The 17,013-nt window shown below is 41.5% G+C and overlaps 1 protein-coding gene across 1 annotated transcript in view; it reads right to left on the bottom strand.

Annotated features, from left to right (window-relative positions):
* The window catches only part of pnt (ETS transcription factor pointed), a 677,261-nt gene that overhangs the window by 473,856 nt on the left and 186,392 nt on the right, over positions 1-17,013 (bottom strand). Inside the window, exon 3 of the mRNA XM_071598027.1 lies at positions 9,019-9,253. Coding sequence (XP_071454128.1) covers positions 9,019-9,253 — 235 coding nt within the window. The remainder of the gene's footprint in view (positions 1-9,018; positions 9,254-17,013) is intronic.

The raw sequence follows: 17,013 nt of genomic DNA, 5'->3' as shown, positions 1-17,013 counted from the left end.
CGTGAATCTGGCGCAGGGGCGGAGGGAGAAAGGGACCGAGAGAGGGAAGGTGGTGAAAGATGCGGAGGAGTGCGGAGAGACTGCGTGTGGGAAATGCCTGAACGGAGAGGATTGAGATGAATGAATGGGCGGAGAGGGTTGAGCGAGCAAAGAGCGACAAAGTAACCCAACCTCCTCTCCTCCCCACCGCAACCCCCGCATCGCAATGCCTCCACCACGCCCCACACCCACCGCCTCCACCACCGCGTCTCGTACAGCGCGCGCGGGAGGAAAGCGGCTGAGCGAGAGAGGAGAAGACTAATAGAATAATCAGCCCCATCCTCATTAGCAGCGAGGCTGACTGACCCTCAATAAATACGGAGAGAGCGAACGCAACCAGCACCTATAAAACACCACCACACGAGACCCTCTCCACCTCCAACCCCTCCGTCACCCGACCTCCTCCGCGCCCGTCACTCTTCCACCTACCCCGTCCCTCCCCATTCCCCTCCCTACAATCACGGCGGAGCCTCCCCGTGAACGACACAGTTGCAGTGGTAGAACCTCGATTTACGAACCACTCAACAGGCACGCACTCTTTCCGTATTCCGTTTTGGCCTCTATATACGAATTTAAGCTCGAGATACGAACTGTGTGATGATTTCCTAAAGCATCCTATCAAAGACTACTTGATGCCGAGGAAATAGTTAAGTAAAATTTTTTCAGTCTCTCGCACTTCCATGATGGCGTTGAGCGCACAGCGCGCATACATTTCCCGCTGCATGCACCACCCGGCGCCGAGGAAACGGAAGGCATGGTCGGATGTGATTTTTAAAACTCTCTCAGCTTAGAGACAAAGAGACGTAATTTTATCATTCAAAAGCATTTAATAAAACACAGACATGAAAAACGAGTAGAAATAATATTTTTTTATCTGGTGAAAGATTATTTTTATGCAAAGAAAGTAAAACGAAAGATTTCATTAGTAAGACAACGGAATAATTGAACGAAAATGCGTCTTTTCCCAAAATTTCTTCATAAGGGAACGGATTAATTTATTTACAATAAGTTTCTGGATACAAAATTTTCGGGATAAGAACTGCTGGTATGGAAGAATTGGGTCCTCAGTATGAGACACCACCGTACATATGCGCATGTATACATATCTACCCACAATATGTACAATACTCCACCTTTTATGTCCTGTCTCACCCTCCATCCCGATGCCAAAGGAGAAAGAGATAGAGAGTGCTGCCACCTTTCCCGCGCTCACTCGCTTTGGCACACACTTGTGTCGGCGAGAGTGGAATTGCAAATCCGAAAACACGCGACCACAGACATTGGGGAAAAATACAATCACAAAATTCCCTGTTTTTTTCAGAGCCCGCACAAAAAATTCTACAGATTTGAAAAAAACCGTCGCGAATTTAACAGGAATAAGTATCATTGTTTTCACTGGATTCATTTCACGTTTTTAATTTTCGTTCAACTAATATATCTTCGTTAAAATCTTCAGAGGATAGCGCCGATTTTAAGTAAAATGATTCTTAACTCTGCACAAATGGAATTTTCCTGAAGGCTGATTCACATTATGCTTAATTTAGTACCGGATTCAAGGCACAATCGCATCGTTCAAAAGTGGACATCATATTCGATTAGTAAGTTGAATTTGATTCGACACAGGAGTGAAAACAGATTAGAGTGTGACAGTTAATTTCTATGCTATTCTAGAATTTGAACTGATCAATCACGGATGAGCATGAACCCTTAAAGAGATAACCTATTCTTGAATCAGAATAAACCTTTATATTTCAATCAACACTGACATCTAGAAAAATAAAACAAAAGCGTTTGAGCATGAGCAAACGACTAAGCTTTAAAAAAGTGAGCAGGATCATATATAAAAAGGGTTCATCTGAGACCCAGTTACCATTCAAAACATCGAACATTCTGATTTCAGTCCCTGAAGTAAGCTTCGTGTAACATACTTAAACGTCACTTTCATGAGGAGGCTATTTGATTCCCCAACATTTAAATGGAATTGCGTGACTGGTCCTACACGCTGAAGTCAATACACACTATAATTATTGTATACAACGTAGCTTGTTCCACACATACATTCAAGAAGTTGACATTCCTGTCAGATAAGACTGCTAGGCATTTCAACAAATTTTCCATCAATTTTCGTAAGAGTTTAAAAAAATATCACCATTAATTAATGTACCGGCCGTTTCCTCGTTTTATGAATATCCTACGCTTTCCGCTATCCTGCTAAAGAACGTTTTCTCGCGTTATGAATATCTATCCACGAATTTTAAGCACAAATATTTGCATAAGTAAATAAGTCAACGCTGCCCTATTCTCACAATAATCGCGTCCTGCGGAGTTGTAACTCAAACAGCGATGATTTTGAGGCAAGTATTCCTTGTAATTAAAAATTAACTTCCGACTAATTTTTGCAGCCATCGAACCACTCCGTGATTACTGGGGACGGGCATGAGGGTATTAAAGCCATTTTAGTTTGTACTAACTCGGTTGGATTAACTTTGCGTTTAAAATGAAAGACGGTCACTTTGAAATTCCACACGAGCTTTATTAAACTACGGCCTTCTTCTATCTTCGACGTTTGACGTCATCATTCACCAATAAACACTAAATATTACTAAAAAACTACCTTAGTTCTCTAAACAAAATACCACCCTCAGGAGCCCATGTTTTGAAAGAAATACTGAAGAGAAAACAAAAAACAAAGCAACGTAAACAAGGGGAAGCCGAAAGACAGCCTGAAACTATGAAGGTGATATGAGATCCTGGTGGTATGTTCATTCCACGAAGCAGCTCTACTCGAAGTGTTCACGATGTTGACGTGGTCCATGGTAGATACATACACTCGTTATTTCCACAAATATGCAAAACTTGATGGCGTATCGCTGTTCAACCGAACGCTCCATCGCGCTGTGTTACAAAGTCGAAAACACACTTCACGCGGAGGCACTTCTTTCAGCTCAGACTACTCGGACAAACTGGCGACCGGCTGCCTTGGAAGGGCAGACCATTTTCCGACCGGTGCTGCCGCGCTGACATGGACAGTCGCGTCACAATTAAATCATGCACATTATTACTTTCATGAGGAATCATTTAAAAAGATAAACTGCACTATCCGAGTTACGAAACGGTGCGTTGTCATCAGGTGACCTGCTAGATATACCATGTGTTTACACCTCATTGAACAGGAAGACCTAAAGTAAAATCACATACGCACACCCCTACTCTTTTTATATGCAGATTTCCTTTTATGGGATCGAGTGCCTCTGAAGTGTCGACGCTGATGGTATAATTACGATATGAGACAACTTTTGTAATATCAGTTTTGTGGAAGATATATCTCCTTCTTAGATGATTATATGGTGTGATATGTAAGGGTAAAACACGCGTATCTACATTGCAACATACCACAATGAGGAAGTATCGTTCTCGACGTTTATCTACTATTTGATACATTAATGGATCCAATATTTATTGATTCCTCTAAATAATATTGGAGAAAGTAGTAAAAATAAACACTTTCGAAATTACAGATCCAAATTTTACAATCAAACGTAGTTTTTACGAATGCGTTATCGATATGATGTGGGTATATTTATACTACGCTTACCCATTAGCTGTTTCATGTATAACTAAGTATTTTCCGAGAGATAGGATTCCGTTTGTATCTCAAATAAAAAGAGGAGAGAACTTCAGAGTGTAAAAAAATCATTTGCTCAGACAACAATGAGTACAGTGACCGAGAGAAATGTTCGTATCTAAACAGAGCAGAGCAGTCGGCAGAAAATGGAAGGATCCACATTCGAAGCCCGATCGAGAAGAATCATTTTCCTTCCCTAAGAGAAAATATCGCATTGGTTCTAACTCATGTGAACGACTCCTCCAAAGTCAATTCTGCAACATGCCCTTCAGTTTGATTCTAATTCCAACGGAGTTCTAGATAATGTCCAACCTGAACCCATTCAAATCCAATCCTAACGCAAATAATAATTTTTTCGCGAGAGACCAAAAAAAAGGAGAGATGATTTCGTAAATTTCATTAGTGCGAAATTTTCTTGTTTACATCAATTCCACCGTAATTTTCCGTTTCATTTTTTTTCCTAATTGCCGATCCAGCTTCCGAAACACTGCCGACTTCTTTTCCAACCCCTCGTGCGACGGGTCGTGGGTTTGTTTATGTTTTCAACCGTCGGGGCGGAAGAGAAAGAGTGGCGCGCGGGTGGAGAGGGGGGGAGGGTTAATGGAGGTGGGGGAAGGAGGGCGGACAACCGGCGAGGGAGGGAACGCGTCGGTCGAGTTTTCCTCCCTCTCGCGTGTCGAACTCCTTCGTCCGCGACCCCCCTCCTCCCGCCCCGGTGAGCGAGATAAGTCTTTGAGGTCAAGCGGTGGGAGGCGAAAGAACGAGGGGGGTAGGGGGGGGGGGAAAGGGGAAACCTTTGCGTGGGTAGTAATTGATTTTCGTTCACTCGGGGGTGGTTTAATGTTGCAGGGCTGATGGAAGGAGGAAGAGGCGGTTCGGTCATTCCGGGAAAATAGAATGGAAAAAATATATATATATATATATATATATATTTATTTATTTATTTATTTATTTAATCATTTATTTATTCCATACTGGGTATCACTCTTTGAGCAATTACGGGTTTACAATGTCTCAGATCATAAATGAAATGAGAGCACCGAAAAAGAAGATATTTAGTCCAGGATTAAGTACAATACCACAAAATTTATCTTTACATAGGCATACTTAACCAAACTTTTCATGATTGTGGGGGAAGGAATGCCTTACTTTTAAGAGGCAGAAATTATTTGTTGGGGAAGTATATTTAATTCATAACTAATAATAAACTAAAAAAATTAATATATGAAGACAATGGAGAGGTTATACGATTTTCGAGAAAGAGATAATGTAGTATAAATATTAAAATAGGGGTACACACTCTAGAACAAGTGGAACAGTTCACGTATTTCGGAAGTATTTTCGACCAAAATGGGCAAAGTAGTATGGAAATTAGGAGAAGAATTGCATTAGGCTAAGAGGCTCTCACAAGGAGGAGGGAATTGATGACAGGGAATGTTAAGAAAAGGCTCGTCAAAACTTTGACATTGGGCGTGGTATTGTTCGGTGCGAAAAAATGGTTATTGAATTAGGATGATAGGCGGCGATTGGAGGATTTTGGAATGTGGGCGTGGAGAAGAACGGAAAAGATTAAATGAACAGAAACGAAAACAAACGAGGAAGTGCTGGGTAGCGTGGGGGAAGAGAGAGGATGGTTGAGAGGATTCCTAAAGGGGGCAGGAAAGATGGATGCACAGCGTGGGATGTTGAAGCCTGTGGTATAGGGGAGAATGTTGGGCAAACTACAGAAGGGCAGGAATAGGATAGGGATGCTGAATGGGATGAGGGGAGGAAGGAAGTATACGGGGAGGAAGAGGGACTTAATATTTTTGTCGGATGTCAGGTTATGTTCTGCTAGGAGAGGCAACTGAATGCATCGCTGTGCAGTTGTATTGGCCGGTTCCATCCAAAAACTAGCAAAACAGGTGGACTACCGATTGTAATAGACTGAAATAAGAGAAGACGTTTGATACCGATGGCACCTTTGTTTTTGATAATGTAAAAACAGCGAGAGAGAGAAAGACAGTTGAGGAGAGATTATTAAGGACAGGATGAGAGTTTCGGGTGGCGGAAAGCTTAAGATCTCGGGAAGGGGGTTGGGAATGGTTCCTTTGATTACGAAGGGGAGGAAACACACTCTCATGATGGGGGCACAGTTACTACGGCGACCAAAGTTCGGCGAAATGCTGCTTTAGGGAGAAGTGTCTGTTGGAATGGGTAGGGACATTGGGGTTCCTATGGGGAAAGAGGGCGTTGGCATTTCCCGGAAAAGAAAACCATCGGTCCACTTCCAAGATCGATGCATTCAATCCGCACAATCGTTCCGCCAATTATTTCCGAAAATTTTCCACGGAATAACTTTGTCAATTAGATTGGTATAATAGTAATTCGATAAACTTCCACGGGGTACTTTACAATAAGTTTATTTTATTTAAAATAATAGATAAGCGCCATTTGTCCCATTCGATAACATAGTAAAATACAAGTATTTGGTTTCCTTTGATAAATCCCATTGTACAATTGATGGTTTTACGCGTAAATTTATGGAATCGATTCATATTGGAAATGAAAACTAGTCACTTTGTGATTCCACTGAAAACTTTTTATTACGAGACGACCCGCGTTTCGACGTTCGACGCCTGAAGATGACGTTGAACGTCGAAACCCGGGTCGTCTCGTAATAAAATGTTTTCAGTGGAATCACAAAGTTACTATTTTTCATTCCCAATATAAATCACATTGGCCATCCACGCAGGGTGATTTGTAATCAATAGAATTTCTTGGGCAATCGAAAATGCCTCCAACTCTATCCTAGCTTTGTGAACTGCACGCGCCTAAGGATTACTAAAGGCTCACTGAAAATCATTTCATTTTGAACCTTTCTGATCCGTAAATTCTCTCGTATTGTTTTAATCATTGATTGCACAAATAGAATTAGTTTTATATCTTGCAATCAATTCAGGAGAGGTCCCAAAAATAAGTAGAATGCTTTTTTTAGGTGGTATACACAAAAGAAGAGTTTGTGCTTCAGGGACAGACATTGAACAAAAAAAATTCAAGTAGAAGTCATCGAAAGGCTACAGTAAAGAGTACAACGCGTCAGTACGGAGATCTTTGCCAAATGGAGGCTGCACCACGACAGCATGACGTCCCTTTCCTCAAATATCTGGCCAAGGACAAAATGGTAACGCTGTCCCAACCGTCTAATAGCCCCGATGCGACACCACCAGACTTATTTTTGTTCCCAAGAATAAAAAAGAGCTTGAAATGGAACCATTTTGGAACGATGGATAACGTCAAACACGTACCTAAACAAGGTTCCCGTCGTAGGTATTATTTTTAAATAAGCAGTATTTTCCTCGACATCTATTCCCACCCAAAAGGCTTTATCCACTCAGAATTTGTGCCTCAAGGACAGACATTGAACAAAACGTTTCCTATGGTAGTCCTCGAAAGGCTGCGGAAAAGAGTGCAACGCATCAGATCGGAGATCTTCGCCAACTGGAGGCTGCACCACGACAACGCGCCATTTCGTGACCGGGAACATCCCTGGCCAAACACAAGGTGGCACCGCTGCCCCAGCCACCCTACAGCCCCCATGTTGGACTGCCGGACTTCTTTTTGTCCCAAAGAATAAAAAGGAGCTCGGAAGGCATACATTTTGGAACGCTTGATAACGTCAAAGAGGTGCCTGAACGATGTTCTCGTCGACGCCTTTCAGGAATGGTACCGCCACTGGCAGACACACTGGAATCGGTGTATGAGTCACAAGATGCCATTTAGAAGAATATTAGTTATTCGTACTCTAATCTGAAATACATTTTTTCCCCGGATTAACTGAATGAAAGTTCGATCTGTTAGACACTCACACGCTAATTATCTCGGACATACAATCAAATAATTTTAAGTGCGTCCGTGGGCATTCAAGTGACGCGCTTGAATTTATTCCCTTAAATCTCTCTACTCGACATTTATTTTGGACTGGATGGTCCAGTGGACGTGAGATTTTATTATTTGGCATTATTTTTTATAAATTAAGTAGCACGTCGATACTTCCTTGGCAGTGTGGATACGGAAATTCCGCTTAGGCCACTTCACTTTGTTTTCGTTCTCAGTCGGAATAATTGCGTGAAAGGGACAAAAACAACCCATTTCAGAGAGGGGCGTTTCCAAGGGCAATTTTATGTTTCCACCAACGTTCTGTCCACTAATTGCCCTCTCGGCCGCCGCTCTTGAAAATTAGGGAGAGAAGCAGGAATCCCCTTGGAATACTTTCTGCCGGAAGGGAAAATATCTATTTATTGACACCAAGGATAACGTATCGTCAAAAAGAACGGCATCGATGCGGTGGATATCATTCTCATTTGGGAGAACCGTCTGTCTCAAGGAGACCAGGAAGGATGGGAAGCGAGAGATGAATGATTCCGGATTCCGCACACCTCCGTGCAACCCTACCTTCGGTGAGCCGATGGTCAGATGGAGGATTAGCGAGACGCTTCCCCTTAAGTATGGATACGCCCACAGCACATCAACGTAATGCAATTATCAATATATCCACGTGATGCATCGAATATTAGTGTAATTCCTTCCCATTCATTCTCCCCAACTTCGGTCCACACAAAAATACTTCAATTCAATCATCTCATTAAGACCATCCCCAGTTTCCACCAAATTGAGAACTCTGATTCCCTTCTCTTTTCATCAAATTATTTTAATATGTGTTGAGATGAATTTATGTACAGCGCGTTGCCTTTGAAACGGGCAATATTCGTACTGGCTTCCCACCAAGAGGGCTCGGGTTCAAATCCAGGCGGTGTTGAATATATTTTAGTGGTATCTCGATCCCTACTTGAGGTGATTTGTGGGGAGGGCACTTAGGGTGAGTACGCCGTCCGTCGGATGGGAGGTTAAGCTGCGCACCCCTTTGGCGCCTTTCGTTAAGAGTAGGCCAATGCCGACCCCGAGTTTCTCTCCACCCTTCATCCTTTCCTGTCCATCCCCTATGGCCCAAATGACCCTTAGCTGTCGGTCGCCTCCCCTAAAATACTGCTAGCACTACTACGGGCAATGTGCCGGGAAACTTGAATTTTGGGGTTGTGAAATAAAAGAAACTCGTACATTAATTATTTATTCTAATCTCAATTTTGCGTAATATTCACTTAGTTCCGAGCGTCGAAGCCCAGTGGGTAGATCGTCCGAGTACTTACCGGGGAGGGATACCACTCAAATCCGAGTCATTCTGTAGAAATCAATTTTTTCTTAGCCCCAATGGTAAAACATCCTTTTGAGAGGCATTTAACTGACTCGAACCTGGCCCGTGCATTGTCCAGAATGGCGGGAATGTAAAGGATAATGATAAAAGCATTAGTACTCACCAAGGGAGCTCTCGGCATCGGACAGGTCGCTGAGAGAAGGCACTTTCTGGATGGAACTGATAGACCGCGGGCCCTCGGGCACGGGGACCAGAGCTTCTTCCTCGCTGCTACCGGAAGGCGTAGACCCTCCTCCCCCGGATGGTCCGGGGGGGCCCGGGCGCGGCATCCGGCTCCCGCGGAACCCGCGCAATCCGGATCCCTTGGTGCCGGAGGTGCCCAGCTGGGCAGGCACCGTCTAAAAGTGGGAAAAGAAAAAAAAAGGAACGAATATCACTACCACTAATCCTGAAATAGTTTCCAACTAATTCCGAAGTTTCTTGTCCTCTGGTGTCATATGTGTCGCCTGGTCAGTTATTTGGAATAAATTAATCTTAATCAGCAGTAAATTTGTGGCATTTCATAAATTGAATTCATTCACAGAATAAATTCGTATACTTCTTTGAAAATTTCAGTTACGGATTTATCCGTGGAAAAAAACCCGAGCCCGAATTGCGAACGGACGAGGGCCATTACATGCACCGTGGGTACAGATGGGCAAGGCATTCCGGCAGCCAGAATATGGGGTTTTCTCGCACCATATAGAAAAAAAGGACTGTTTCATCTAATATTTATAATACATAAATTTCTCTCGGTCCAAGAAGATTATCAACATATATTTAAATGTGGTGAAAGCGGAGATGTTGCTAGGTGGAATCCAAAGAAGGCGGAAAAGGTGGGTGGAGAAGATAAGGGAGACGGTTATATTTTGATAAGAGAATAATAGAAGGGAGTTTAGATTAGAGAAGATAATAGGCTTTTCAGACATCGTAAAGGTACGTAGAAGGTATGTAGAAGTGGAGAAGGATATAATGTATGGTAAACAAAAAGAACTAGGGAATGCGTTGAAGTACTAAATTCTCCTAATTTTTTCCTAGGTAACTACCCAAATCAGATAGTTGAAACTTGTTTTACTTCTCAGCATAACCTCCCTACGGATGTAAACATTTTTACCACGCCGACGCCATGATTCCACGGCAACCGAGAACGATTCAACGTTTGGACTCATCTGGCCCACTGGAAAAACCGACTTATCCGTGGCTGAGGCTTCTTGGGTTCGTTGTCACACAACAGAGATTTTTCACATCCATATTCACCCATCATATCTATCTATCATATCTATCAACAAATAGATGACCTAGTTTACGTTAACTAATATGATATGCTATGATTATTTACCTCTTCATGGTCGTCTAGGATAAATGTATGCACCTAACATCTACACTGTTTAATAAATGGTTTTTGAAATATAAATTCTGCAACCGCAACAAAACGTGTTTATTCAAACCATATTTTTTTTTAGGGGGAACCGCTAAAAAACATTACCCATGGGAGCACCCTCTGACTTTCAGCTTCTGAATGACATAATTCAAATGTCACAGAAAGATTCGATGAAATGGCTATTAAATACAATCCAAAACGATTAATTTCGATTGCACAGCAGTAAAAATTATTCACCGATTGGTATTAAGCAAAAAATCTTAAGCAACCGTTGCCAGGGGAAGTGGTCAACGAGTCTGTAAATCAAGACCTAGAATATGAGCTATCATCGTTTTAAAATATACAAAACTTTCCAAAAAAGGTTGGCTCAAATTTATTGAGAAGAACAAAATAATCGTGCCAAATAGTTATACAGCCGCCCAAATGTGCAAATCGAATTTCGATCAACCAACTTACGAATGCGGACGACTCATCCTTCAGTTTAAACCTATACACGGTCACTATTGTCCTCTAAGAGTTGGAGAGGTGATCATTCACATGCCATAAAACTGGAAAAATAAACCTACCTAACAGAGTCAAAATGGCTGTGACCACAGCAACAATAAAAACGAAATGAAATCTGTTGATGTCCCGTTATTTGTTAATAGAAAAAACAAGTAAATGTATCGTTGTACCGTGATAGGGTCTGTGTCCATTCAAAAACTACCAGAACCAGTAGAATACCGTTAATAATAATACAGTTCGTATCATTGAATCATCTCTATCTTTAGCCGTAAAGCTTTTTCCCTATTTTCCTTGCTAACATCTGTCTCGAGTCTCTATGAATGAATTAGTCATTCGTGAGTAAAATTTTCACAGAAATTGTTAGTTTCGCCAAATCCAAAAAAGTCGCCAATTTCAGGAGAATAGTGATACGTCCACAGAACATCTATATGGTGGACTTCCCAAGGTCACGGTTTTGACTCATAAAGCTAATGAAACTCTTTTTATGTCACGCAACGCGGCAGACCCTGAATTATGATATTACATTTCATTCCCCGAGAATAGTTTCTTGAAGGAAAGAACCGCTGACAAGAATGTAATCAATTATAAATAAAAATGAAATCGTTGAAAGGGAGAAAGTGCCATATTACTCATACCGGCATTCCATCTTGTGACCTGCGAATAAAGACTTTTTTTCTGAAGACGCCTCCAATCTTTCTCTCTCTCTCTCTGCTTTCAAAGTTCCTTCGCAAATAACTGTTACGCTCGGATAGCTTTAAGCATTACGTGGGCAAAATCTCATGAAAATGAATCAATTTTTCATCAGAAGCTATCTTTATGGCTTTCAAGCTCTTTCAGAGAGTGCTGAGTGGGCATACTTTCTAGACGGCCTTGAGAGGAAGTCGCAATAAATGCTTACGAATTCAATTTTACATTGGAGCATTATGATATTCAAGGGAAAGGAGATATTCCTTAAAGGAAGAGATCTCAATATTTGCTAGAGATAGAGATAAATTGAGAGTTGTTTACGATACAGATACACTAGCACTCATGAAACAACTTTAATAAAACATAGCCTGGCATAAAATCTTCAGCACTTACAATCTAACTACGAGGGTCATCCGGAAAGTAGTACCCGTTCGTGAAATAAAGACACAAAAGTAAATATTAACAAACATAAAAAATTTTATTTGAAAGAGGATACTTTAAACTATTTCTCGACATAATCTCCAAGCAAATTAAGGCATTTGTCATAACGTGTGACAAGTTTCTGTATTCCTGCTGCATAGTCCTTCGCCGCCAGCTCATTGAGATACGCGAGGGACCCATCTTGCACAAATTTTTGCATAATGCAGATGGTGTTTAACAATTTCATGAACAATTGTTCGAGAAACATTGGGAAAATGCTCACAGATGTCATCAATTGTGACGCGCCGATCGTTCCTCACGAATTCGTCAACTGAGCTCACCAGTTGGTCTGTAATGACAGACGGTCTCCCCGAACGCTCATCGTCGTGTGTGTTCCCCCTCCCCATGTTGAAGTTGCGACACCACCGCCGAACAGACGACTCGTCCATTACATTGTCTCCATACACCTCCTTTAATTGGCGATGAATATCACATGTGCGAACGTTTCTTGCATTGAGGAATTTAATCACTGCCCTCACTTCACAACTGGCGGCGTTCTCAATTTTTTTAAACATTGTAAACAATCACAGAAACAACACAGGCAATGCTAGCGTCACGCAACTTGGCTCAGAGAAGGCAGACAAGCCACTGAAGCTATCTGACCTCGTCCAGCGGCTACTCGCGTCGTCAGCACTTCATGCGGCACGAACGGGTACTACTTTCCGGATGACCCTCGTATGATAACAGCTTGTGGCACATTGAGAAATTCGTGAGTTGCAGACAAATTAAAAAACGAGAGTGCACACCTACTGTTGTGCAAAATCAACAAAGTCACGAAAAGAGACCTCCGACTACTTAAGCACGTGTGAATGAAACTTAACCAGCCGATACGCACAAGTCATTTTATATATTACCAATAATACAATCTTTCTGCCTCGCTAATTCCTTATTGAACGTGCGAAACCAGTAGGATTAATCGTGTTAAATTAAAAGTAGTATTAATTAACAGTATTCGAAAAACAAACAAACCGCTAGCATGTATGTATTAATTATAATAACTTTAACTCGTTGAGGGGATCGAGATGGTGCAATGGCTATCGTACAGATAGCCGTTTCGCTTCCCACCCAGAAGGCCCGGTTTCAAATCCCGGGCCTTCGGTGTTGAATGTTTTTCGGTGGTATCTCGATCCCTACTTGAGGTGCTTTGTGGAGGGCACCTTGAGTGATTACGCCGTCCTTTGGATGGGACGTTAAGCTGCGGACCCCTTGGCGCCTTTCGTAAAGAGTAGGCTAATGCCGACACCGGGTTTCTCTCCACCCTTCATCCTTTCCTGTCCATCCCCTATGTCGCAAATGACCTCAGCAGTCGGTCGCCTCCCCTAAATGCTACTACTAACTCATTGAAGAGAAGAAAGTGCCACATTTCTCCAGAAAAAATAAATACATGTAACGATGGGGTTATTGGTTTTTTTCCGAAATTCGTTCCAAAGCTTTGAATCAACTTTCAGACCCCGTCCAATATCCAACTCTACTCGTAAAATTATAGGAACTAAGTGTATGATGAGATGAGCAGAATCAATTACTGCCTGATCTACGCTAAGATCAATAAAAAATAGCATACTGTCCTGAAATGGCAAATAAAATCGCGTCGCACGATTTCCAATCGAAACACTGCAACATGAGCCAATTTCCGTTCGTCAATCATTCATGGGTTTGGGGGGGAGGGGCTATTCTACATGCAATCAGGCCATCGTTTTATCTAGACGACTTCGCCGGGAGAATAACAATTTTCAACGCCAGATGCTGAAGTATTGGGAATTAAATGGCTGAGAGAAGTTATATCCCCTATTTTCCTGCATCGAAAAATAAATGAGAATATTACAAGAGCATTCCACACCAGCGGCCAATGACAGGAGAAGGGCAATTGAACCTGACGGAGTTAACTCCTCGCCTCCCGACATTCCCCCCCCCCCCCGTTTGACTCTAAATAAAAGCTACAGGAGTCACGGAGGTGAGCGTCCTTGAGAGGTTTTTCGGTCGGAGATTACCGAGATGGAGGTTATTTAAAGACCTGCTTGACCTGTGTTCGGACTTAATGAAGAAGCTCTCTACTCTCCCTTTCTCCTTGATCTTCACGGCAGTTTTTTTTAAGGCATTTTTACTAATTCAAACTTCATCCGCACGGAAAAATTGCCAGCGCTAATAAAGGATATACATTTAATCCACAGAGAAACAGGAAACCGCAACTTGGAAGTCTCTTTAAGCGACCACATCTTTTTATTTTAAGCCTCAATACCAGAGTATCCTCTCAACGTTTAATGTTTTTTAGAATACGTTCATAATTTATTTCATACAATTTCGTCTTTTTCTAGAAGTATCTTCCGAGTCAAGAGGATTTAAGGTGGGCCATGAAAACGATTAAACTATGTGATGGTCTTCTATGGAGCTCAAACTTCAAAGAATACTTTAGAAAAATGAATAATTTACTAAACATCGTTAACATACATTTCTTTTGAAGCATTTACTATAGAAAAATTTACGACATACTACTTATATGGGCTTAAGTTCCTTCGAAAAACAAGGGAAATAAAAAATTGCCATACATATTACTTATAAACACTTCTATGCACGTTTGAATATTAAAAAAATCTGTAAAACAGTGCAAGTTTTTTCGAACCACGTCATTGTCCAATCAATTTCTGGTTTTAATTGCTCCCTGTGCCCAATAGAATAACTGTAACTGATCGAATTGGAGATATACAGAACAGAAATGCATAATATTTACCAGAACAATGTGTGCAAAACGTATTACACTCAAAAAGACAAATTGAGGCGCATACGTAAATTATTACGTGATCATCGCATAAAGAGCTAAGATTGCAACTATATCGCCTTAGGTATTATGTATATGTCTGTAGTTCTTGTGGAATAAATTTCAAATGATAAATTGGCTAGGGGAACAATGTACGCGACACGCATACTAAATGTTAATGGTTGATCATAAATCATTTATGAAAAAATAATTATGATGAAAATGATAATCCGAAGACAAAAGTAGCACTCGAATTTTAAAACTAGATGGCATGGTAAATTGACTACCGTACTTTTTTTTACTCAAATTTGGCTTACTATGTGTTTGCCAACAAGTTTCTCAAGCCACGAGCTACTAGAGCACACAAAAACTTAAGGTGGGAATCTTACTCGCGAACATTTGATCAGAGGATACCAACTACCCGACATAAATCCGACCATGGACATTGTTAATATGTAATATTTCAACTTGCGTACGCTTTTGCGAAATATAGCATGATAATTTGAATTTTATCGATTTTTTTAATTTAGACAAATTCTTTCGTAGCCCGGTGGAATCATTTTCCGGTAGCTCAAAAAAAATATGACAATTGGGAAGCGATGCTAATGGTTCAATATTTGCAAAAACCGAAGCGAGCGCGAGAATTCAGTGAAACCGAAGTTCCGAGATTAACACCGATTATCGACTCATTAACAAGGAATAAAATAATTTTTTTTCCCCGACCAAAGGTCCTGGAGTCCTGTTGGACAACTCGGAAGCCGGCGGACAACTTCGCGTCTGCCCTCCGTGACACTAACCTCTGCCGAGACGCTTTTTCAGGTCCGAGGGCATCCCGACCCGAGTTTGCCTTCCTTCCCTCCTCAACATCATTCGCGCAAGGGGCGACTCGACGCGGACGTATTCCTGAAAACTGGTTCCCCATCGGCGGGGACGAGATACGAAGACCACTCACTCCGTCACTCCTCGTTCGGCCAATGGGGTCGAGAGTTTACGGAGACGTTTTAGCACACTTATTCCGAGGTTTTTCATCGAAACAGATCTAAAGCGACTCATGCAAAAATGCCTTGGCTCGAGTAAATTATAATATGCGGAATCATCTGTATCGATTACTTGCAAAGAGGTTAAAAGATTGGTGGAGAGTAGTATCATGCGTCCTTTTTGCAGAGGTTGAGCGAAAAAAAATTAAGAAAAGACATTTCTTGATTTTCCTCATTTCGCAAAGAAAAAAATCTCTTCCATCAAGAAAATACACAGTTGCAAACCTACGCAGTTTCGATGGCGAAAATTTTGGAATTGAAGTTTGAGTCATCACGTACAACATCCACTACATTCACTAGATTTTTGGCCCCCAGGGTCTCTTTTAATTTCCAAACTTGAAGAAACGGCTTGGGGGAAAACGGTTCACTTCGAAAGAGGAGGACATCGCCTACACAGTTGCATATTTGGAGTACCTTCCGGAATCCTACTTCACATACGGCTTGAAAAACGGCCGGAGAACGCTGGGAAAAGTCAATCGAGCTGAAAGGATACTTGGTTGGCAAATGAAAAAAGTATCTAGCCAAAATATTTTATTCCTAAGGACTTATTGAACGACCTATGCATAAATGCGATCAGAAAACGTGCCAAACATTATTTCAAGGACGTTCAACATTGAAGGACCATCCTGGTTTGCACAGGAACGATTTGGACCTAGACATTAAAACGAGTGGTCATTTCTTCGAGGTTTTCAATAAGGGCTTTTAACGTATGGAATGAACTCATCTTAATTGATGTGAGTTGTAAATAATGCACGGAGTTCACGGCCATAAATTCTTTTGGCCAAGTCAACTGATTCAAACCCCGTCACCAACACGAAGATCGGCTAAGTGGGAAAGGCGATAGAATCCCCGTAAATCAGGTAATCTCAAGATGTTGATCGTAAATTAAAGAGTACGCAGGAATCAACCACTTAACATTTATCAAAATCAATTATCAAAGTTAATATTTATCAAAATAATAAAGTCGAAGGCACAGCCTTAAAGAAGATATTATAAAGGATGCTTAGCATTTTAAACGACGATGGAATATTGAAAAATATTGTGAAATATGGATGGGATTACGTTAGCAAGCCAGGAAAGGGCAGGAATAGAGGATAGGCGCATGGTGGACGGGATGAAGAGTGAAAGGAAGTATTCCGAGTGCAAGAGGGTCCTATTTGAGCGTTGGCTGTCAAGTTGTGTTCTGTGGGAAAGATATGGTTATAATGGCTGTGCCGTTGTGCAACCTATGTTCATTCAAAATCTAACTTATACAATAGATTTCCAACAACATAAGTT

This window comes from Hetaerina americana, unplaced genomic scaffold, assembly GCF_022747635.1.
Source record: "Hetaerina americana unplaced genomic scaffold, ioHetAmer1.1.p SCAF_9, whole genome shotgun sequence".
NCBI lineage: Eukaryota > Metazoa > Arthropoda > Insecta > Odonata > Calopterygidae > Hetaerina > Hetaerina americana.
The sequence above is the reverse complement of the archived record's forward strand: the minus strand, read 5'-3'. Positions and strand labels throughout refer to the sequence as shown.